Source organism: Heterodontus francisci, chromosome 9, assembly GCF_036365525.1.
Source record: "Heterodontus francisci isolate sHetFra1 chromosome 9, sHetFra1.hap1, whole genome shotgun sequence".
NCBI lineage: Eukaryota > Metazoa > Chordata > Chondrichthyes > Heterodontiformes > Heterodontidae > Heterodontus > Heterodontus francisci.
This window is the reverse complement of record NC_090379.1, coordinates 108,694,001-108,717,422: the sequence shown is the minus strand read 5'-3', so window position 1 is coordinate 108,717,422 and position 23,422 is coordinate 108,694,001. Positions and strand designations below refer to the sequence as shown.

Here is a 23,422-nt window from a genome sequence, read left to right as displayed (position 1 = left end):
ATAGCTGGTGACCTGGGATGTACCAAAAATATTATGTGTTACAAGCCATGGCTATAGAGGAGAGAGTTGATTGGCCAGCAGGCAGTCTGAGATGCCTTTGTGGATCAGTGTAGCGTGGTTGTAACTGTTGAGGGTGGGAGGAAGGTTTTAATCACAGAAAAATGGTTGTGAAAACACCTGAAAATAGTGCAAAGAATCTTCTTACCAGACACTCTAAATGAACTTCATTCTGTATATAGATCAGTCCACCCTGGATGCCCAAGGGTAGAAAGTCAGGCTTCCACCCACCACTTTAGCCTGGTCATGCCCCCATCCCAAATTATGGTTGGGAAGACTGGGGTGGAGGGAGGCAGCGGATGAGGCAGGCACATTTACCAGTAGTGCTGCATCATGGGCACCCACACAGGAGATTATCAGAGCAGCACCACACCACTCTTGAAGGGAACTGCAGTAAGCTAGTCAGGCCTAATATTTCAGAAATTGTGCAGCAGTCTAAGTGACTTTATTGGCACTTAGCTGAAATATAGAATTGTTTCAGCAGCACCTTCTTGCACTCATCATTTCTCCAAACCAGAAATGCAGGTGCTGCACGAGATTGGAGCAGTTCTAGTGGGATGGTTTTCCATTTTATTTTCCCTATTCTCTGTTGCCTACTTTCTATGCACTCCCCCCCAAAAAAATCTGAGCATTTGGAAAATCTGGATCTAAAATGTGTATAATGTACTATGTAGATAGGATGGAGGAACTTGGTGAAACGTGCCCAAGAACATTATTAAAAGCAGATGCTTGACTCAGTTATAAAATTGAAAGAACAATGATGCTACATCAAGCCAGCAGCTGCAATGTCTAAAAACAACCAAAATAAATACTTCGCTGGTTGAAACCCACAGCAACAATGTAATTCTGAGAAAAAAGGTCATCAGTTTGGAAAGGGATCCAGTGGTGATGTTTAAGTGGCACGTGTTATGAATTGTGGGGAATGACAGGAAATTAGCTTGTGGTCTTGGTTTAGCCAGCAGTGCCAATGGGTCAGACTGATGATCTAGACATACGACCAGCTGGAAACCTTGGCTCGCTCTGCACACAGTAGAGTTTCGAAGAAACATTCAGAACAGCTGGTGAATGTGACAAAGTGCTGGGCTCAGTACAGTTGGCCAGTAATGAACGTAAAGGTTGTTGGGGAGGTGGGGAAGAGCAGGGCATTCATCACCAGTTTTATCTCATCAGTGTCCTGCTTAAAGTGAGATGAAGCCAAATTTAGAAAAGGTTATTTTGGGGAAAAACAATGTTTCATGGAACATTTTCATAACCGATACACTGTAGCAAATTTCAAATAATTCCACACCTGATCCAAATGCTACAATTGAATATTGAATAGTTTGATCTCTCAATGGCATCAGAGAAGCCCACAGCTTTTTCCATAATCTGCCCTTTGTAAAGTATCTTACCTATAGTAATGACCATTAAATCTCACACCGGAGCCCGATGTGTTGGAAATGTCCTTTTGAAAAATCCCAATATGTACCTTATATTAATGGACAGGTATCAGATGAATCTCCGAAAAATATTGATCATTGACCAAACTAGATCAGTCAACAGCAAGACCAAAGTACAGTGTAATACAGTTAAGTACAACCTAACTATCACTGGCCAAACACAAGTTGAAAGGAGAGATACATTCCCAATGCTCTTATTTAAATGCATTTGCAGTGATGTGGTCCTTACCATCATCAAGTTAGGTATAGGCGATTATTGAAAAGGTAGGTTGATTTTTAATATAAATTGGCAGAATCTACACCTGCAATAAGATGCCTCCAATTTCAGAAGAGAAAAGAGGCAACGTCCCAAATTCATGGCACAAGTATAGATGCTGTGATCATTTCCTATTCACTCCCACCATATAACATTTCAACAACCTGCATTTATATAACATCTTTAATGTAGTAAACCATCCCAAAGCACTTCACAGGAGTTTTACCAAACAAAATTTGACACCGAGCAACATAAGGAGATATTAGGTGAGATGCTTGGTCTGGGATGCAGGTTTAAAGGAGCATCTTAAAGGAGGGAAGAGGCGGAGAGATTTAGGAAGGGATTCCCAGAGCCAAGGGTCTAGGCAGCTGAGGGCGCAGCAGCCAATGGTGGAGTGATAGTTATCACAGAGGGCTGGAAGAGGTTAGAGAGATAGGGAGGGGAGGGGCCATGGATTGAAAGCAAGGATAAGATTTTTGAAACAAAAACAGAAAATGCTGGAAATACTCAGCAGGTCAGATAGCAGCTGTGGAGAGAGAAACAGAGTTAACGTTTTAGCTCTGTGACCTTTCAGCAGAATTGTCAAAAGTTAGAAATGTAACAGGTTTTGAGCAAGTGGGGGGGGGGGGGGGGGGAAGAGAAGAAAAAAGGGAAGGTCTGTCATCGGGTGGAGGGCAGGTTCGATTAAATGACAAAAGGTTTCATGGTATAAAGCCAAAGGGAGTGGTAATTGAACAAGTAAAGAAACAAAAGATGTGGGGTCTGGATGAGGTGTAAATGACAGGATAGCAGCTGTCTGAACACAAAGTAAAGAGTTTAAGAAACAATGGCGAGGGGGGGGGGGGGGGGGGGAACAAACCAAAAACAAAAAGGGAAAAAAATGGGGACGGAGGTTACAACCTAAAATTATTGAACTCAATGTTGAGTCCGGAAGGCTGTAAATTGCCCAGTCAAAAGATGAGGTGCTGTTCCTTGAGCTTGCGTTGAGCTTCACTGGAACGCTGTAGCAGGACAAGGACAGAAAGTTCGGAGTGGGAGGACGGTGGAGAATTAAAATGACAAGCAACAAGAAACGCTTGCAGACTGAACGGAGGTGTTCCTAAGAGCGGTCACCCAGTTTGCGTTTAGTTTCCCCAATGTAGCGGAGACCACATTGCGAGTAGCAAATACAGTATACTAAATCGAAAGAAGTAGAAGTAAATCACTGTTTCACTTGGAAGGAGTGTTTGGGGCCCTGGATGGTGAGAAGGGGCAGCTGTTGTATCTCCTGTGCTTGCATGGAAAGGTGCCATAAGAAAGCAGGGAGGTGTTGGGGGTTACTGAGGAGTGGACCCCTTCAGAATGCTGAAAATGGAGAGGAGAGGAAGGCGTATTTGATGGTGGCATCACGACGGAGGCAACGGAAATGACAGAGGATGATCCTTTGAATACGGAGACTGGTGAGGTAGAAGGTGAGGACAAGCGTAACCCTGCCATGGTTCTGGGAGGGAAGGAAAGGGCGAGAACAGATATAGCATGATATAGCTCGGACACAGTTGAGGGCCCTGTGGAGGGGGGAAATCCTCAGTCAAGGAGGAAAGAAGACGCATCAGAAGCGCTAGTATGGAAGGTTGCATTGTCCGAACAGGCGCAATGGAAACAGAGAAATTGAAAGAATGGAATAGAGTCCTTGCAGGAAGTGGGGTGTGAGGAAGTGTAATCAAGGTAGCTGTGGGAGTCAATGTACTTATAGTGAATATTTGTTGATAGTCTCCATTTCTGGGGATAGGTCGAGGAATGGACGAGTTGGAGATGGACCATGTGAAGGTGAGAGAAGGGTGGAAATTGGAAACAACGTCAATGAAAATTTCCAGTTCTTGGGTGATAGCAGGAAGCGACACCGATACAGACATCAATGTACCAGAAGAGGTGAGGGAGAAGGCCTGAGCAGGATTAGAACAAGGAATGTTCCACATATCCCAGATCAAGAAGTACGAAGAGAGATAGTTTACCACAGTCACTTAGAATGTCATTTGTGACTTTAATAAGAGCTGTTTCATTACTATGGCAGGGGTGGAAAACTGATTGGAGGGATTCAAACAAGGAGTACCGGGCAAGACGGGCAAGGATGTGAGAGGTGCCAGCATATTCAAGGACTTTGCAGAGGAAAGGGATGTTGGAGATGGGGTTGTAGTTTGCAAGGATGGTGGGGTCAAAGGTTATTCTTTTGACAAGAGGAGTGATGATGACAGATTTCTAGGGAAGGGGGACATTACCTGAGGAGAGGGAACTGGTAATAGTAACATGGGGGGCAGGAAGGGAAGTTGGGTGGTCAGCAATTTCATGGACATAGGGTCAAGGGTGAAGGAGGTTGTTCTTATGGACAAAATGAGCAGAGAGGGCCTGAGGGGAGTTCAGAGAGAGACTAGAGAAAGATGCAATTTTGTGGTGAGGGCGGGGGAACCTTAGAGGAAATATGGCTCAATGGCCTATGGAAGGGATGTTAAGTGGCAGAGATAAATAGACTGATTGCTGGGATGGCAGGACTGACATAAGAAGAGAGATTGGGTCGATTAGGCTTGCATTCGCTAGAGTTTACAAGAACGAGAGGGGATCTCATAGAAACCGACAAAATTCTAACAGGACTGGACAGACTAGATGCAGGAAGGATGCTCCCGATGGCGGGGGGTCACAGTCTAAGGATAAGGGGAAAGCCACTTAGGACTGAAATTAGGAGGGATTTCTTCGCCCAGAAAGTGGTGAACCTGTGGAATTCTCTACCATGGAAAGCAGTTGAGGCCAAATCACTAAATATATTCAAGAGATAAATATAGATCTTAGGGCTAAAGGGATCAAGGGATACGGGGAGAAAGCGGGAACAGGGTACTGAGTTTGGATGATCAGCCATGATCGTATTGAATGGCGGTGCAGGCTTGAAGGGCCGAATGGCCTACTCCTGCTCCTATTTTTCTATGTTTCCATGTTTCTATAGCTGAATGGATGGTCTCAATCTTGGTGACAAGGAAGTCCATAAACTCCTGGACTTGTCATTGGAGATGAGGGGTTTACGGTAGAGAAAAGAAGCCGGGGAATCATCTTTGCATTCCAGAACGATCCTGGAACAGTAAAGAGTTTTAGCAGACTGTGTCTCTTGAACAGAAGAGGAAGACTTGCATTGAAAGTACAGTTGTAATTGAATTGGGAGTGAGTTCTTTTTTAACCAGGATGGACACAGAAGGTAGAGTTAGGAGGGAGAAGAGGAATATGGATGGAATGCAATTCAAGGAAATGATCAGACTTGGACTGATCTTTGATTGACACCATGGGAGTGGCAAGGCCATGTGAGATGCTACGGTCAAGTGAGTGACAGTGACTATGGGTAGTGGAGTTTATGTGGAGGGAGGGAGGAAGGGAAGATAGAAGTGCAGTGAACTCAGAGAAGGGACAGCATGATGAGTTGAGATGGAAGTTGAAATCACTGAGGAGGAGAAGTCGCTTGGTGCAGAGACCAAGAGAAGAAATCAATGAAGATATCTCGGTGAGAAAATTGGCATGGTACTTGGGTGGACAGTAAAGCATGAGAATTTTAAATGAGAGGGGTGGAAAAAGGTGAGATGTTCAAAGGAGATGAAGGTGCCAAAGAGGACATACCAAGGTGTGATTTGGTCATAAGATTTACATCACCACCATGGCCATTTGGGCAGGACAAGTGGTGGAAGGTATAGCCAAGTAGGAATGCTTCGGTGAGGGCAAGATGTCATCACCTCTCAGCCAGGTTTCCGTCAAGGCCATGATGTCGATGCGATCATCCACAGTAAGCTCATGGATAGCAAGGACCTTGTTCACAAGTGAGTGAACATTCTGGAGGGAAATGTGGAGAGGGGTGATGATAGCTGATCCAGTGGTAGAGTGCACAGGGTCAGCATTGGAAGGTCCAATTTCAATGAACCAAACATATACCATTCATTGTAACAGGTCAAACAAAATCCCATTCTATATTTGCTTTCCTTCACATACATTGGGATAACCCACAGTACAAAAGAAAATGACAGGCCGAGGGATTATAGAAAAATATGGGAAATTTGTCCCTTTAAGAGTTGTTCCCCACTTCTCCAAAGCTCTACTTTTCCATTTATCAGTGAATCAGCTATCTAGTTGTCAAAGATTATGAGATTAGAGGTAAAAATCACTATGACATGAAAAAAAGTATTATTTATCTCTAGGTCTCGCTTTCTTGGATTCCCCCACCCTCACCTCCTCCCCCTCTTCATTTACGCCTGGTTTTTGATCAGTTCCAAAACCAGCTTCTAAGTTAGGATCACAGTGTAATGGCCAAAGTGCCAAGGTGAATTTTGTGGTCAATAGGTGTGCATGTCCCCAAGAGTTAAAAATCCAAGAAGTCTGCTGTAGGAGTCTCCCTGAATTGCCTAAAGTGTTTCAATTTGTCCATGTACGTAGATGATCGAGTGCGGGAAAGGGGAAAAATCTTGCTTTAAGGACATCTAATCTGGAAGACAACATGCCAGGCAATGCAACCTCAGCAGAAAACGGTTCCACAGCATTGGTCTACAAGTCTGGCAAAGGGATGAGGAAACCATCAGCTGGACTGTATTACATGTATTACAGCTCTAGGACTGAAGCAAGGGTTTTACTAAAAGACTTTAGAAAGTCTAATGGCCACAGTAATTCTTATGAAACTTGCCACAACAGAATACAGAGGCTGCAATCCCAGACATAGTACTGAATACTCTATGGAGCAAGGCAGACATTTGTTCTGGTGCATTAGACTCATGTAAGCAAGGGAGATGGCCCTGACTGAGCTAGTTTTTTTTAAACCAGTAAGCACTGACACACTGACCTTGCATTGTTTACAAACATCGAACTTTAAAAATGAACCCCAATACTAATTAAGCAAGCATTGTTCAGGTTTTAAGTTAAATGTTTAAAATATAGAATCAATGCAGCAAGTCATTGCACCACGTATTATATCTAGATGTAGATAATGGCCCTATGACACTATGTGAAAGTTTCAAAATAAAACAAGCAGCCTTCCTACCAGTTTGGCCTTGTGAAATTCTTTTGAATTAATCACAATATTAACTAATCTTTACTCTAAATTCTCCTCCATATCTGATGGCATGCTTGCTGGGAACACATAGCATTTAAGCAAACTGGCTGTGGAATAAACAGGAGCAGCACGGTTGCTACAATGAGCACAGGCAAACCTGCAGTTCACATACAGCCTTTCTTCTTTTCTCTTTCTTTGGCCTCCTTGACTCGGGAGACAATGGGTAAGCGCCTGGAGGTGGTCAGTGGTTTGTGAAGCAGCGCCTGGAGTGGCTATAAAGGCCAATACTAGAGTGACAGACTCTTCCACAGGTGCTGCAGAAAAAATTGGTTGTTGGGGCTGTTACACAGTTGGCTCGCCCCTTGCGCTTCTGTCTTTTTTTCTGCCAACTGCTCAGTCTCTTTGACTCGCCACACTTTAGCCCCGCCTTTATGGCTGCCCGCCAGCTCTGGCGATTGCTGGCAACTGACTCCCACAACTTGTGATCAATGTCACAGGACTTCATGTCGCATTTGCAGACGTCTTTAAAGCGGAGACATGGACGACCGGTGGGTCTGATACCAGTGGCAAGCTCGCTGTACAATGTGTCCTTGGGGATCCTGCCATCTTCCATGTGGCTCACATGACCAAGCCGTCTCAAGCGCCGCTGACTCAGTACTGTGTATAAGCTGGGGATGTTGGCTGCCTCGAGGACTTCTGTGTTGGAGATACGGTCCTGCCACCTGATGCCAAGGATTCTCCGGAGACAGCGAACATGGAATGAATTGAGACGTCGCTCTTGGCTGACATACGTTGTTCAGGCCTCGCTGCCGTAGAGCAAGGTACTGAGGACACAGGCTTCATACACTCGGACTTTTGTGTTCCGTGTCAGTGTGCCATTTTCCCACACTCTCTTGGCCAGTCTGGACATAGCAGTGGATGCCATTCCCATGCGCTTGTTGATTTCTGCATCGAGAGACAGGTTACTGGTGATAGTTGAGCCTAGGTAGGTGAACTCTTGAACCACTTCCAGAGCGTGGTCGCCGATATTGATGGATGGAGCATTTCTGACGTCCTGTCCCATGATGTTCGTTTTCTTGAGGCTGATGGTTAGGCCAAATTCGTTGCAGGCAGCTGCAAACCTGTCGATGAGACTCTGCAGACACTCTTCAGTGTGAGATGTTAATGCAGCATCGTCAGCAAAGAGAAGTTCCCTGATGAGGACTTTCCGTACTTTGGTCTTCGCTCTTAGGCGGGCAAGGTTGAACAACCTGCCACTTGATCTTGTGTGGAGGAAAATTCCTTCTTCTGAAGACTTGAACGCATGTGAGAGCAGCAGGGAGAAGAAAATCCCAAGCAGTGTAGGTGCGAGAACACAGCCCTGTTTCACGCCACTCAAGATAAGAAAGGGGTCTGATGAGGTGCCGCTATGCTGAATTGTGCCTTTCATATTGTCATGGAATGAGGTGATGATACTTAGTAGCTTTGGTGGGCATCCGATCATTTCTAGTATTCTGAAGAGACCACGTCTGCTGACGAGGTCAAAGGCTTTGGTGAGATCAATGAAAGCAACGTAGAGGGGCATCTGTTGTTCGCGGCATTTCTCCTGTAGCTGACGAAGGAAGAACAGCATGTCAATGGTGGATCTCTCTGCTTGAAAGCCACGCTGTGCCTGAGGGTAGACACGCTCGGCCAGCTTCTGGAGCCTGTATAAAGCGACTCAAGCGAAGACTTTCCCCACTATGCTGAGCAGGGAGATTCCACGGTAGTTGTTGCAGTCACCGCGGTCACCTTTGTTTTTATAGAGGGTGATGATATTGGCATCACGCATGTCCTGTGGTACTGCTCCCTCGTCCCAGCACAGGCAAAGCAGTTCGAAGAGTGCTGAGAGTATAGCAGGCTTAGCACTCTTGATTATTTCAGGGGTAATGCCGTCCTTCCCAGGGACTTTTCCGCTGGCTAGAGAATCAATGGCATCACCGAGTTCCGATTTTGTTGGCTGTACGTCCAGCTCATCCATGACTGGCAGAGGCTGGGCTGCATTGAGGGCGGTCTCAGTGACAGCATTCTCCCTGGAGTACAGTTCTAGGTAGTGCTCAACCCAGCGGTCCATTTGCTTGCGTTGGTCAGTGATTGTGTCCCCTGATTTAGATTTGAGGGGGCGATCTTCTTGATGGTTGGCCCAAAAGCTCTCTTAATGCCATCATACATTCCTCTGATGTTTCCGGTGTCTGAGGCCAGCTGAATCTGACTGCATTGGTGTTGCCCGTAGTCATTTGCGCAGCGCCTGGCTGTTTTAAGTGCTAGGGATGTTAACTCGCTGGGGGCTTTTTGTAATTCAGCAGTGCAATGTGCTTAACGACTATGACAGGTTCCAGCTCTTCAAAATGAGATTGAAACCAGTCTGCATTCCGCTTCACACGTTTGCCATAGGTGGTCATGGCTGACTCATAGATGGCGTCTCTGATGTGGGCCCACTTGGTCTCAGCATCCCCTGTGGGAGTGTTTTGAAGGGCTTTTTCAAGTGAATTTTGAAATTTTTGTAACAACTGTGGATAAGAAATTCTGCTCGTGTTGATGCGCGGGTGGCCCTTTTGCTTGGAGTGATGCAGCTTCTTTGGTCTGAGTCTAACCTTGCTGCACACCAGGGAGTGGTCGGTGTCGCAGTCCGCACTGTGGAAGCTGCGTGTGATTTGAACACAGTTTAAGGAGGCTCGCCTTGTGACGATGAGGTCCAGCTGGTGCCAACAACGTGATCTTGGGTGCCTCCAAGAAACCTGGTTATACGGTTTAGTGTGAAAGAACGAGTTGGTGATGCAGAGGTTATGATAGGTACACAACTCAAGCAGTCTCTGTCCATGAGCGAGAGAAGGGATGAGGGAGAGGACAGAGGGGAGAAATGGATTGATAAACAGAAAGGACATTGAAGGAGAGGGAGAAGAAAAGAATAAATGAGATACAGCAAAAATAAGGGAGAAGGAAGAATGAGAGATAAATAGATAATGTTCACGCCGCACAGTCACCCGGTAATGACTATCTCCGACAAAAGAGAGTCTAAGCATCTCCCCTTGACATTCAACGAGATTACCATCACTGAATCCCCCACCATCAACATCTTGGGATCATCATTGACTGGAAACTTAACTGGACCAGCCACATAAATACTGTAGTTACAACAGCAGGTCAGAGGCTGGGTATTCTACAGCACGTAACTCACTTCCTGATTCCCCAAAGCCTTTCACCATCTACAGGGCACGCTTGATTGGCAGCCCATCCACGACTTTAAATATTCACTCCCTCCACCACCGGTGCACAGTGGCAGCAGTGTGTACCATCTACAAGATGCACTGCAGCAACTCGCCAAGGCTCCTTAGATAACACCTTCCAAACCTGCGATCTCTTCTGCTTAAAAGTACAAGGACAGAAGGCACACGGGAATATCACCACCTGCAAGTTTTTCTCCAAGTCACACAGCACTTCAACATATATCACAGTTCCTTCATCATCACTGCATTAAAATCCTGGAACTCCCTTCCCAACAGTACTGTGGGTGTACCTACACTGCACAGACTGCAGTGGTTTAAGAAGGCAGCTCAACACCACCTTCTCAAGGGCAGTTAGGAATGGGAAATAAATGTTGGCCTTGTCAACAATGCCCACATCCCATGATGGGATATATAAAAAATAGAGGAAGCAACAGTGGGAGAGTATCATAACTTTAAAGTAGATAAATGAAAACAAAAGCGTGTCAAATGTCCGATAGATAAGCTAGGTTTCAAAATGTCTTGCATGTGTACCAGCAGTAGGACAGTGAGAACATCAGTACACTAATTTAATACTCCATCTTAATGATTGAGACAATACTAGATGTTGTCCCAATGTGGACTAGAGAGTTGATAATCGCCATCAATGATGTTCTTTTACTTTTGAAAGGAAGAGTTACTTATTTTCTCTAGAACTGTAGAAACAAGATAGAGGAAATTACAAATGACTGGGTAATCTTCAGTGCCCCAACCCAGGAATCTTTTGAGATCTTCTTCCAATTGACTAGAAGATGTTTTAAGTGGCATATACAAGGTTCCCATAGGCTGGAAGAAAATAAATTACGACTGGAGGACTGGAGCCAGATTCATAAAAGAATCTGCAGCATGAATCTCTCATGAATAGTCCTGGGCAACAACGATAGGATGTAGAGTTTTGGCAAACCATGGAAGGGGCTTCGGTAGAATTCCTCCAAAGGCCTGCAATCAGGCAAGGAGAATAGCCAATGGGAATTGACTCATCTTTGCCATGTCTGAAGATTCTATTACCTGTTTAAAGGCTCCAGCTGCTCCTTGACTTGCCTATTAAAGAGCAACTTCCCATTAAAGGACATTTCTAACAGCTTTTATTTTCTCAAGATGGCTCCTGAGCTGGCAACTCCTTAATTGAGCTCCTCTCCTTTGCAACTTTATCCTTTGTTATCATCGAATAATGCAGCACAGAAGGAGGCCATTCAGCCCATCATGCCAGTGCCAGCTTTTGAAGGAGCTCTGGAATTAGTTCCACACCTCTGCTCTTTCCCCATAGGCCTGCAAATGTTTCCCCTTCAAGTATTTATCTAATTCCCTTCTGAAAGTTATGATTGAATCTGCTTCCACCACCCTCTCAGGCAATGCAACTCTGATCATTACAACTCTCTACATATGTTGTTTTCCTTGTGTTGCCTCTGGTTCTTTTGCCAATTACTTTAAATCTGTGTCCTCTGGTTATCAACCCCTCTGTCACTAGAAACAGCTTCTCCTTATTTACTCTATCAAAACCCTTCATTTTACTTATCACCTCACCCAAATTTCCCCCTAACCTCTCAGCTCTGAGAAGAACAATCCCAGCTTCTCCAGTCTTTCCACATAACTGAAGCCCTGCATCCTGGGTACTGTTCTAATAAATCTCCTCTGCACCTTCCTAAAGTGTAGTGCCCAGAATTGGTCACAATACTCCAAATGGCACCTAACCAGTGATATATAAAGGTTCAGCATCACATCCTTGCTTTTGTACTCTAAGCCTCTATAAGGCTAAGCTTGCTATATGCCTTATTGGCCTTCTCAACTTGTTCTGCCACCTTCAAAGATTTGTGTACGCAAGCCCCAGGTTTTTCTGTTCCTCCACCCCCTTTAAAATTGTACCATTTAGATTATATTGCTTCTCATTCTTCCCGCCAAATGAAGCACTTCACACTTCTCTGTTTACTACATTTTCAAGTTTCATGTTAGCAGGCAAACTTTGAAATTATTCCCTGGATACCCAAGACCAGGTTTTTAATATATATCAAAAAGAGCAATGGTCCTAATACTGACACCTGGGTGACACCGCTATATACTTCCCTACAGTCTGAAAAACAACAGTTCAGCACTACTCTACTTTCTTTCCCATAGCCAATTCATATCCACACAGCCCCTGGCCCTTTCACCCATGGGCTTCAATTTTGCTAACAGATTTATTATGTGGTATTTTATCAAGTGCCTTTTTAAAATCCATATATACAGCATCAACAGCAAGACCCTCATCAACCCGTCCATTAATTAATCAAGAACTCAACCAATTTAGTCAAACATAATTTACTTTTAACAATCCATGCTGGCTTTCATCTATTAGCCCATACTTTTCCACGTACCAATTAATTGTGTCCCAGATTGTTGTCTCAAAAATATTTTCAATCACTGCCGTCAGGCTGACTGACTGAATCCTTTGCCCTTTCTCCCCAACCTCCTGTCTGAGCATTCCTCAGTCTGTCTTTTGGAAGATAGGTGAAACACACACAGGGGACATTCGAAATCCGATAAAAGGTTTTCATTATTACTGATGAAGGGTCACTGAGCAGAAACATTAACTCTGCTTCTCCCTCCACAGATGCTGTTAGACCTCAGTATTTACAGCATTTCTTGTTTTTATTTCAGATTTCCAGCATCTGCAGTATTCTGCTTTTATTTCACTATTACTAACCCTGTCTCATACAATTATATTACTAGATACTGGACAGTAAAAATGAACTTCTGATTATAATGGATGCAGGGCCCATCTGGGAGAGACCGGTGACCCTGATCTGAGACCATATATAATGCAGACCTGAAGTTAGTAACAGTAACTGTTGCCCCACATACCACACCAAAATGGCCCTAACCAAAGTCATGAACATTCCCTGTGATAGAACATAAGAAATAGGAGCAGGAGTAGGCCATTCGGCCCCTCAATCCTACCCCGCCATTCAATAAGATCATGATTATATTTTGCCCCAGACCTCAACTCCTCTTTCTTACCAGCTCCTCATAGTCGTCAACTCCCCGATATTTCAAAAATCTATCTACCTCCTCTATAAATCCTTTCAATGATCTAGCCTCCACAACTCTCTGGGGCAGAGAATGCCAGACATTCACTACCCTCTGAGAGAAGAAATTCTTTCGCATCTCAGTTTTAAATCAGTGTCCCCTTGTTCTGTAACCATGTTCCCTAGTTCGAGACTGCCCCACTAGTGGAAACATCTTCTCAACATCTATCCTGTCAAACCCCTTCAGAATCTTGTACTTTTCAATAAGATCACCTCTCATTCTTTTAAACTCCAATGAATAAAGGCCTAACCTGTTTAGCCGTTCTTGATAAGTCAACCCCTTCATCTCAGCAATCAGCCTAGTGAATCTCTTTTAAACTGCCTCCAATACCAGTATATCCTTTCTTAAATACGGGGATCAAAACTGTACACAGTTATTTTTAAACTCCAACCCCCTAGCAATAAAGGCCAAAATTCCATTTGCCCTCTTAATTACTTGCTGCAGCTGCATGCTAACTTTTTGTGTTTCATGCACGAGAATACCCAGATCCCTCTATGCTGCACTTTTTTGGAGCCTCTCTCCATTTAAATAATAGTCTGCCTTTTGATTCTTCCTACCAAAGTGCATGACCTCACACTTTCCTACATTAAACTCCATCTGCCAAGTTTTTGCCCACTTACTCAACCTATCTATATCCCCTTGCAGATTCCTTATGTCCTCATGACATGTCCTCCCACCTAGTTTTGTATCGTCAGCAAATTTGGATATATTACACTCTGCCCCCTCCTCCAAGTCATAATATAGTTAGTAAATAATTGAGGCCCTAGGACGGATCCTTGTGGCACTCCACTAGTAACGTCTTTCCAACCTGAAAAAGACCCATTAATCCTGACTCTGTCTTCTGTGTATTAACCAATCCTCAATCCATGCTAATACATTACCCACAAAACTGTGAGCTCGTATCTTGTGCAATAATATTTTATGTGGCACCTTATCAAAAGCCTTCTGGAAATCCAAATACACGACATCTACCAGTTCCCCTTCATCAACTCTGCTTGTTATAGCCTCAAAGAACTCGAGCAAATTTGTCAAACATGATTTCTCTTTCACAAAACCATGTTGACTCTATTTGATTGTGTTAAGCTTTTCTAAATGTCCTGCTATTTCTTCCTTAATAATGGACTCTAGCATTTTCCCAACGACCGATGTTATGCTGACTGGCCTATAGTTTCCTATTTTTTGTCTCCCTCCCTTCTTGAACAGGGGTGTCACATTAGTGGTTTTCCAATCCACTGGGACCCTCCCGGAATCCAGTGAGTTCTGGAATATTTCGACCAAAGCCTCAATTAATTAATTGGGACTGCAGTGTTTTATCCTTCCTCACCTTTAGCAGCCTTTAACATGGTTGACTACATTATGGTTCTCTTATGCCTCTTCTTTATTGTCCAGCTCCACTGAATTGCGCTGACTTGGTTCGACTTTTACCTATAAGATCATAACCAAAGCATCTCTAGTAATGTTTGGTTTTTCCATCCCCATACCATAACTCCCTGAAATCACCCAAGGTTCCACCTTTGTCCCTCTTCTTCCTCAACTACATGCTGCCTCTTGACATCATTCACTGGCATGGGGTCAACTTTGGCAAGTATGCAAATGACACCCAGCTCTACCTCTCCACCACTTCTCTTGTATGAGTTCTGCCACAAACTCCATCTCCCCTCCCAAGCCAATGCTTCATAAAGGAGGCCACTTGGCTCATCTGTGAAAGGTCCATGCTGGATTTCTGTAGAGCTGAATCAGACTGTTTTCAACCTTGTCATTCTGTTCAAATGCAGTTTCCTCTCCATCACCTAAAGACCACCTATTTGCACTTCCGTAATATTGCCCACTTCTGTCACTACCAGCCTCATCCTCTGCTGAAACCATTGTACATTTTGTGTCACCTCCAGACTCAATTACTGAAACAATAACTAGCATTTACCTAGTGCCTTTAAAGTAGAAAAATGTCCCAAAGTACTTCACAGCAATGTCACAAAAAATTGGGCATTAAGCCAAAGAGGGAACCCTGGATGTCAAGTGATATAGAAGATTGGATACGGAAAAAAAAAGAGGAGGCTTATGGCAGATTCAGAGCGCAGAAAACAGCGGAGACCCTAGAGGAGTATAGAAAGTGTAGGGGGGTACTTAAAAAGAGAGCGAAGAGGGGGCATGAAAAAACATTGGCGGACAAGATAAAGGAAAATCCTAAGGCATTTTATACGTATATTAAGGGCAAGAGGATAACCAGCAAAAGAATAGGGCCCATTAGCGACCAAAGTGGCAATCTGTGTGTGGAGACGGAAGATATAGGTGAGGTTTTAAATGATTACTTTTCATCTGTGTTCACTATGGAGAAGGACGATGTAGGTGTAGAGATCAGGGAGTGGGATTGTGATATACTTGAACATATTAGCATTGAAAGGGAGGAAGTATTAGCCGCTTTAGCGGGCTTAAAAGTGGATAAATCCCCAGGCCCAGAAAAGATGTTGTATCCAGGCTGTTATGTGAGACAAGGGAGGAGATAGCAGGGGCTCTGACACAAATTTCCAAATCCTCTCTGGCCACAGGAGAGGTACCAGAGGATTGGAGGACAGCAAATGTAGTAACATTATTCAAGAAGCGTAGCAGGGATAAACCAGGTAATTACAGGCCAGTGAGTCTAACATTAGTGGTTGGGAAACTATTGAAAAAGATTCTGAGGGACAGGATTAATCCCTGCCTCTCCAATGTGGAGATTAATCAGGGATAGTCAGCATGGCTTTGTCAGGGGGAGATCATGTCTAACTAACTTGATTGAACTTTTCGAGGCGGTGACTAGATGTGTAGATGAGGGTAAAGCAGTTGATGTAGTCTACATGGACTTCAGTAAGGCTTTTGATAAGGTCCTGATTGGGAGATTGGTTAAGAAGGTAAGAGCCCATGGGATCCAGGGCAATTTGGCAAATTGGATCCAAAATTGACTTAGTGGCAGGAGGCAGAGGGTAATGGTCGAGGGTTGTTTTTGAGAGTAGAAGCCTGTGACCAGTTGTGTACCAGAGGGATCGGTCCTGGACCCTTGCTGTTTGTAGTGTACCTGAATGATTTAGACATGAATATAGGAGATATGATCAGTAAGTTCGCAGATTACATGAAAATTGGTGGTATCGTAAACAGCAAGGAGGAAAGACTTAGATTACAGGATGATATAGATGGGCTGGTATGATGGGCAGAGCAGTGGCAAAAGGAATTTAATCGTGAGAAGTGATGCATTTTGGGAGGACTAACAAGGCAAGGGAATATACAATGGATGGTAGGACCCTAGGAAGTACAGAGGGACCTTGGTGTACTTGTCCATAGATCACTGAAGACAGCAGCACAGGTAGATAAGGTGTTTAGGAAGGCATATGCGATACTTGCCTTTATTAGCCGAGGCATAGAATATAAGAGCAGGGAGGTTATGATGGAGCTGTACAAAATGCTAGTTAGGCCACAGCTGGAGTACTGTGTACAGTTCTGGGCACTGCACTATAGGAAGGATGTGATTGCACTGGAGAGGGTGCAGAGGAGATTCACCAGGATGTTGCCTGGGCTGGAGCATTTCAGCTATGAAGAGAGACTGAAAAGGCTAGGTAATAAAAACAAGAAATGCTGGAAATACTCAGCATCTGTGGAGAGAGAAGCAGAGTTAACGTTTCAGGTCAGTGACCCATCTTCAGAAAAGGCTAGGGTTGTTTTCCTTAGAGCAGAGAAGCTGAGGGGGGACATGATTGAGGTATACAAAATTATGAGGGGCATTGATAGGTTAGATAGGAAGAAACTTTTTCCCTTAGCAGAGGGGTCAGTAACTAGGGGGCATAGATTTAAGATAAGGGGTAGGAGGTTTACAGGGGATTTGAGGAAAACATTTTTTACACAGAGGATGGTTGGAATCTGGAACACACTGCCTGAAGTGGTGGTAGAGGCAGGAACCCTCACAACATTTAAGAAGTATTTATATGAGCACTTGAAACGCCATAGCATACAAGGCTACGAGCCAAGTGCTGGAAAACGGGATTAAAATATAACTATTTATATTGATTGCCGACTCAGACACAATGGGCTGATGGGCCAGTTTCTGTGCAATATAACAATGACTCTATTAGAAGAGTTGACCAAAAGCTTGATTTTTAGGAGAAGCTTAAAGGAGGAAGAAGGTAGAGACAGAGAGGAGTTTAAGGAAGAGAATACCTGAGTGTGGAGTCTAAGTAGCTACAAGCACAGTCACCATCAGTGGGTTGATGCTTTCCAATGCTCACTTTATCAACCTCCCATTTTTCACCTTCCTTGAACTCCAGCTCATCCAAAACCCTGTTGCTTGTATCCTAACCACATCTGTTCCTGCTTACTCATCACCTCCATTCCCACAGACCTACATTGATTCTTAGTTCCCCCAATGCTTCAGATTTAAAATTCTTGTCCTCGTCCTCATGTCCTTCCATGGCCTTGTCCCTATTTCTCTCTGTAACCTCCTCCAGCCCTATAACATCCCCATTTTCCTATACTCTCCAATCCTGTGACTCTGGCTTCTTGTGCATTCCTCCCTTACCTCAACCAACTATTCGTAATAGTGTTTCAGCTACCTATACAGTGCAGGAATGGAGATGTTGTATGTGTTGATGTAAGACTTGGATTTACCTGAAGTAGTGTAAGAAAGTTACTGAAGAACAAATGTCAGATTTGAATGTTTTTAAAAAACCCTCAATAATTACAGATATGATACCATAGAGATTATGTTAAGGAATTAGTAAACTAGAAATCTTGACTAATAATCTGGAGACATGAGTTCAAGCCGCAGTATGGCAACTTGTGAATTTGAATTCAGTTAATTAAATAAATCTGGAATAAAAATCTAGCATCAATAATAATAACCATGAAGCTATCAGATTATCGTAAAACCCCAACTGGTTCACTAACGTCCTTGAGGAAGGAAATCTACTATCTCTACCCAGTCTGGTTTATATGTGACACCAGACCCACAGTAATGTGGTTGACTCTTAACTGCCCTCTGAAATGGCCTAGCTAGCCACTCAGTTCTGTCAAACCACTACATAAAAGTTCAATAAGAATAAAACTGGACAGCTGGAGGCCAATCATCTCAGCCCCAGGACACTGCTACAAGAATTCCTCAGGGCAGTGTCCGAGGCCCAATGACCTTCAGCTGCTTCATCACTGACCTTCCCTCCATCATCAGAAGTTAAGATATCTGCTGATAACTGCACAGTCCATTCGCAATTCCTCAGATAATGAAGCAGTCTGTGCCAGCATGCAACATGATCTGGACACCATTCAAGCTTCGGCTGATCAATATCAAGAAACATTCATGACACACAAGTGCCAGGTCATGACCAACTCCAACAAGACAGAGTAAGCACCTCCCTTTACATTTAAAGGCATTATTATTGTCAAATCCCTCAGCATCCTGGGGCGTCATCATTCACTGGAAATTTAACTGGGCCAGTCACATAAATACTGTGGCTACAAGAGGGTCAGAGGCTGAGTATGCTCCAATGATTCACCTTCTGTCTCCCCAACGCCTTTCAACCTATAAGACAAAGGACAGGAGTGTGATGAAATACACTTTACTTTCCTGGATGGGTGCAGCTTCAACACAAGAAGTTCGACACCATCCAGGACAATGCAGCTTGTTTGATGGCACCCAATCCACCACCTTAAAAATGCATTCCCTCCACCGCCAGCCCAACTTGGCTGCAGTGTGTACCATCTGCAAGATGCACAGCAGCAATTCAACCACAACGACAGCAGCAACTTGTATTTATAGAGTACCTTTAATGTAATAAAATGTCCAGACTTCACAGAAGCGTTATAAAGCAAAATTTCACATTGAATCACATGAGGAGATATTAGGGCAGATGGTCAAGAGCATAGTCACAGAGGTAGGTTTTAAGGAGAATTTTAAAGGGAAAGAGAGGCAGAGAGGTGGAGGTGTTAGGGAGGGAATTCCAGAGCTTAGGGCCTAAGCAGCTGAAGGCACAAAGTGTCCAGTGGTGGAGCGATTAAAATCACGGATGCTCGAGGCCAGAATTAGATGAGTGCAGACATCTCGCAGGGTTGTGGGGCTGGAGATTCCAAAGATAAGGAGGGGTGAGGCCATGGAGGAACTTGAAAACAAGGTTGGGAATTTTAAAATTGAGTCAGTGCAGATCAGCGAGGGGTGATGGGTGAAGGGTACTTGGTGCAATTAAGGACACAGGAAGTCGAGTTCTGAATGACCTCAAGTTTACAGATGGTAGAGTATGGGAGGCCGGCCACAGTGTGTGGGAATAGTCAAGTCTAGAAATAACAAAGGCATGGATGAGGGTTTCAGCAGCAGATGAGCTAAGAGGCGGAGTCAGGCACTATTACGAGGTGGAAATAGGCAGCAAATGCTTGGGAACACCACCACCTGCAAGTTCCTCTCCAAGTCACACACCATCCTGACTTGGAACTATATTGCCGTTCCTTCACTGTCACTGGATCAAAATCCTGGAACTCTCTTCCTAACAGCGCTGTGGGTGTACCTACCCCACATGGACTGCAGCGGTTCAAGAAGGCAGCTCACCACCACCTTCTCAAGGGCAATTAGGGATGGGCAATAAATGCTGACCTGGCCAGCGACGCCCACATCCCATGAATGAATAAAAAAAAATATAATGGAGGACATACTTGCTCTGGAGGGAGTGTAATGAAGGTTCAATGGACTGGGAAGAGACGACATTGAGTAGGCTTGGCCTATATTCCCTGGCTTTTGGAAGAATGAGAGGTGATCTAATTGAAACATATAAATTCTTAAGGAGCTTAACAGAGTAGATGCTGAAAAAATGTTTCCCCTGGGTGGGGATTCTAGAACATGGAGTCTCAAGACGAAGTGAAATTTCTTCAGTCAAAGGGTTGTGAATCTTTGGAATTCTCTACCTGAGAGGGTTGTGGATGCTCAGTCATTGAATATATTCAAGACAGAGGTCGATAGATTTTTGGGTACTAAGGAATATGGGGATAGTGTAGGAAGGTGCAGTTGAGGTAGATCAGCCATGATCTTGTTGAATGGCAGAGCAGTCTCCAAGGGCCAAATGGCCCACTCCAGCTCTTATTCCTTATGTTATAAGAATGGCACCTCTGACAATGCAGCACTCCCTCAACACAGAATTATCATTCTAGCCTATATGCTCACATTGAAACAACTTCAAATTCACATGTTCACTGACACACACCCTGTTCGACCTCCCACCACCTCGCTCAACCTCTCAGTCCCTCTGATACATTTTCTCTAAACATTAAGATTGAAGCCATTATTTTCATCCCTGCCACAAACTCTGTTCCTAGCTGTTGCCTCCACCCCCTACCTGGTCACTGTCTGAAACTGTGTCTTTGCATCGCGAAAACACCATATTTCTATCTCTGTAATATCGCCTGCTGAAACCCTCCTTACAGTAAAAGGAAAAACTCAAGGAGCTAGGTAATTCCAGTTTTGAGGTTCTGAGAAAGAGTAAATTCAAGTAGGAGACTACAGTAAAAAAGAGGAGGAATTTCTACATCTAAGATTGCTCTCCAGACTAATATTCATTCCTTGGCACAAAGGAGATTGAGGGGAGATTTGATAGAAGTGCACAATACTATGTATGACAGGTTTAGATAGGGTAGACAAAGAAAAAGCTCTTCCCATTACCTGATGGTACAAGGAATAGGGGGCACATATATAGGATTTTGGGCAAGAGATGGGGGGGGGGGCGGTGGCAGATGTGAGGAAGAACATTTTTTATGCAGTAAGTGGTAATGGCCTGGAACTCTCTGCCTACGGAGGTGGTGGAAGTGGAGATGATCAATGATTTCAAAAGGAAATTGGATGGACACTTGAATGAAATAAATTTGCAGGCCTATGGAAATAGAGTGGTGGGACTGACTAGATTGCTCTACGGAGAGGGGGCATAGCTCGATGGGCTGAATGGCTTCCTTCTGTGCCATTATGACTCATGCTCGCCTGTATTATCTTCAGACCTGACTACTGCATTTCTCTTTTGGCTGGCCTCCCACATGCACTCTCTGTAAACTCGAGCTCATCCAAAGCTATGTTGCTCCTGTTCCAACTTGTAGCACGTCCCATTCACCAGTCACCACTGCACTTGCTCTTGGTCTGGCATTGCCTCAATTTTAACTGTCTTTTTGACTAAGCTTTGGTCACCTATCCGTGTATCTCACCTGGCTTGGCGTTCAATTCAGCTTGGTAGTTTGGCATATTTTATTACGTTCAGGGGGGAAACCATATAAATTTGATGTATATGAACATTCAAGAACTTTAATCAGTTGTTTGTGGCCTTGGCTGAGAAAAGAATATGAGCTAGGACACGATAAGAAATCCCCTGCCCGCCATCCAGAAGAAGCAGACCTGAACCAGCAAACAAGCCTGGGTTTAACGGATGCCTTGAAGGAACCGCACCTGCGACCGCGTAGCACTCCCTCAACACTACAGTGCCTGTCGTCTGGGTTGTGTATTCAAATGTGAGATCCACAAACTTCCAACTCAAGTGAGAGCGCTACCAACCGTCCCACCGACTGTCACAAATAAATTAATCCAAGTCATAAATGTTTAGAGATGTCAAATGGCCTTTTTTAAAACCCCCTTTGAAATGGTAAAGAGAAGGACGGAGAGAGATCCGGAACTTAATGGTGGAGCTCTGGTGATTCCGGGAGGAAGCGCGGGGACTCTTTATTCGGTAGTACAAAGGTGTCCGTTCCGTTTCTGTGTCGCTCACAACAGGAGCTGGCGTTGAGCTTGGGACGGTAGATCACGGGGATGACAGGAGAGAGAGAAATAGGGGAAATCGAGGACAAAAAAAACACCACCAATAAAAGAAACAATATTAATTTATGAAGAAGTCCTCACCAGAACCTCAGGGACACCGGAGAAGTGAATGATGCAGCCGACAGTTATTACCCAGCCAGAGCGAGGAAGACCGTTTGGGGTTTGAACAGGGGATTCTTTTCCTGGGATTCTGAGCTCGAGACAGGTCACGTGAGGAGGGGAGGGGCTTCCAGAGCAAAGAGTTGGTGCAAAGTTGGCTTCCTCCCACATCAGGGAGACCCTGCTCAAAGGGGCAACCTCCCTAATGTAATGTCATATTCATGCCATAGAAGTATCAGTTATCTCTTCTGTGTGATGCAGAGTAAGCCCAGAGAATCAAAACAAGCCTGAAGAGTACAATGAGTGGGGATTTTAGTGGGTGTGGGTCCCGTATGAACCTGGGATTGGGTCTGGGGGTAGCAGCGGGTCTCGGTCTGATGTATCTAATCCACAGTAAAGGATGGGGGAAGAGGCCCTATCGGATCACACATGAGGCACTTACCTCCAACGCAGTGAAACCCAGGCAGCCGTGTGTGCAGAGCCAGACAGGTGAGCAATAAAGTTGGCTTATTGTTGGTGTGACTTCATTTATACCATGGGGTATTTAACCCATCATCGTGTCCTTCAACAACCCCTGCTCTGTGTCACTGAGTTTATGCTGTTACACCCTTTCGAGGTATCACAATTTGTTCCATGGGGTGTTTAACCAATCACAATGTCCTACAATTTATCCTCTGCCACATTTTCCCCCTCCCCATTGTCCCGTATTTTATATCACGGAGTGCTTAACCATGGTAAGCCCTTCTATCCAACTAGGTTTCCAAGACTCTATTCCATTTTAACTATATGCTGAAGGGAACACCATGAACTGACGTTGTCCATAGATGTTAGCTGTAAGTAGTGATGAGGGATTTTTTTTTATAGATGTACTTTTGTCACCAGGCTTATCCAGTGTATTTCCCTCATTGCAACAGTAATGACACTTCAAAAAAGTACTTCATTAGCTATAAAGTGTCTTGTGACGTCTTGAGGTTCTGATAAGTATGATATAAATGCAAGTTTGTTCTTAATGTTACCAATTTGCAACATGTTTAAATCTCATACTCTTCATTCATCACCTCAAATTACTCCCACTGCTACCAATGCCAGTGACAGTTCTATAACCTCTAGTACCACAAAACATAGCATGACTGTAGTGAAACCCTATTTACTACAATTTTTTTTGCCTCACTTTGATTTGTACTTCATAATAAATGCCTAATTTATTTGTAGTCATTTCTCCTCATACCCATGATATAATCAGCAAAAAATGTCCCTGGACCTGTTAGATACAATGTTTGTCAAGTGGACAACCCACACCATAACTTCAACTGAGTTTTTTTTCACATTACAGAAATACTGCAATACAATTCCTTGCTGAAAGTTACTGTTATAAGTACTAGAGAT

The 23,422-nt window shown here is 44.1% G+C and overlaps 1 protein-coding gene across 5 annotated transcripts in view; it reads left to right on the top strand.

The window, feature by feature from the left end:
- The first annotated feature begins 21,861 nt into the window (after positions 1-21,861).
- The window catches only part of LOC137373966 (regulator of microtubule dynamics protein 3-like), a 338,872-nt gene continuing 337,311 nt past the window's right edge, over positions 21,862-23,422 (top strand). For 4 of the 5 annotated variants that reach the window (XM_068039652.1, XM_068039653.1, XM_068039656.1 and 1 more), the window contains exon 1: positions 21,863-22,525. In XM_068039652.1, the coding sequence (XP_067895753.1) occupies positions 22,336-22,525 (190 nt within the window). In that variant the 5' untranslated portion in view covers positions 21,863-22,335. Of the gene's footprint in view, positions 22,526-23,422 lie in introns of all 5 variants that reach the window. The other variant, XM_068039654.1, reaches the window with a different exon arrangement.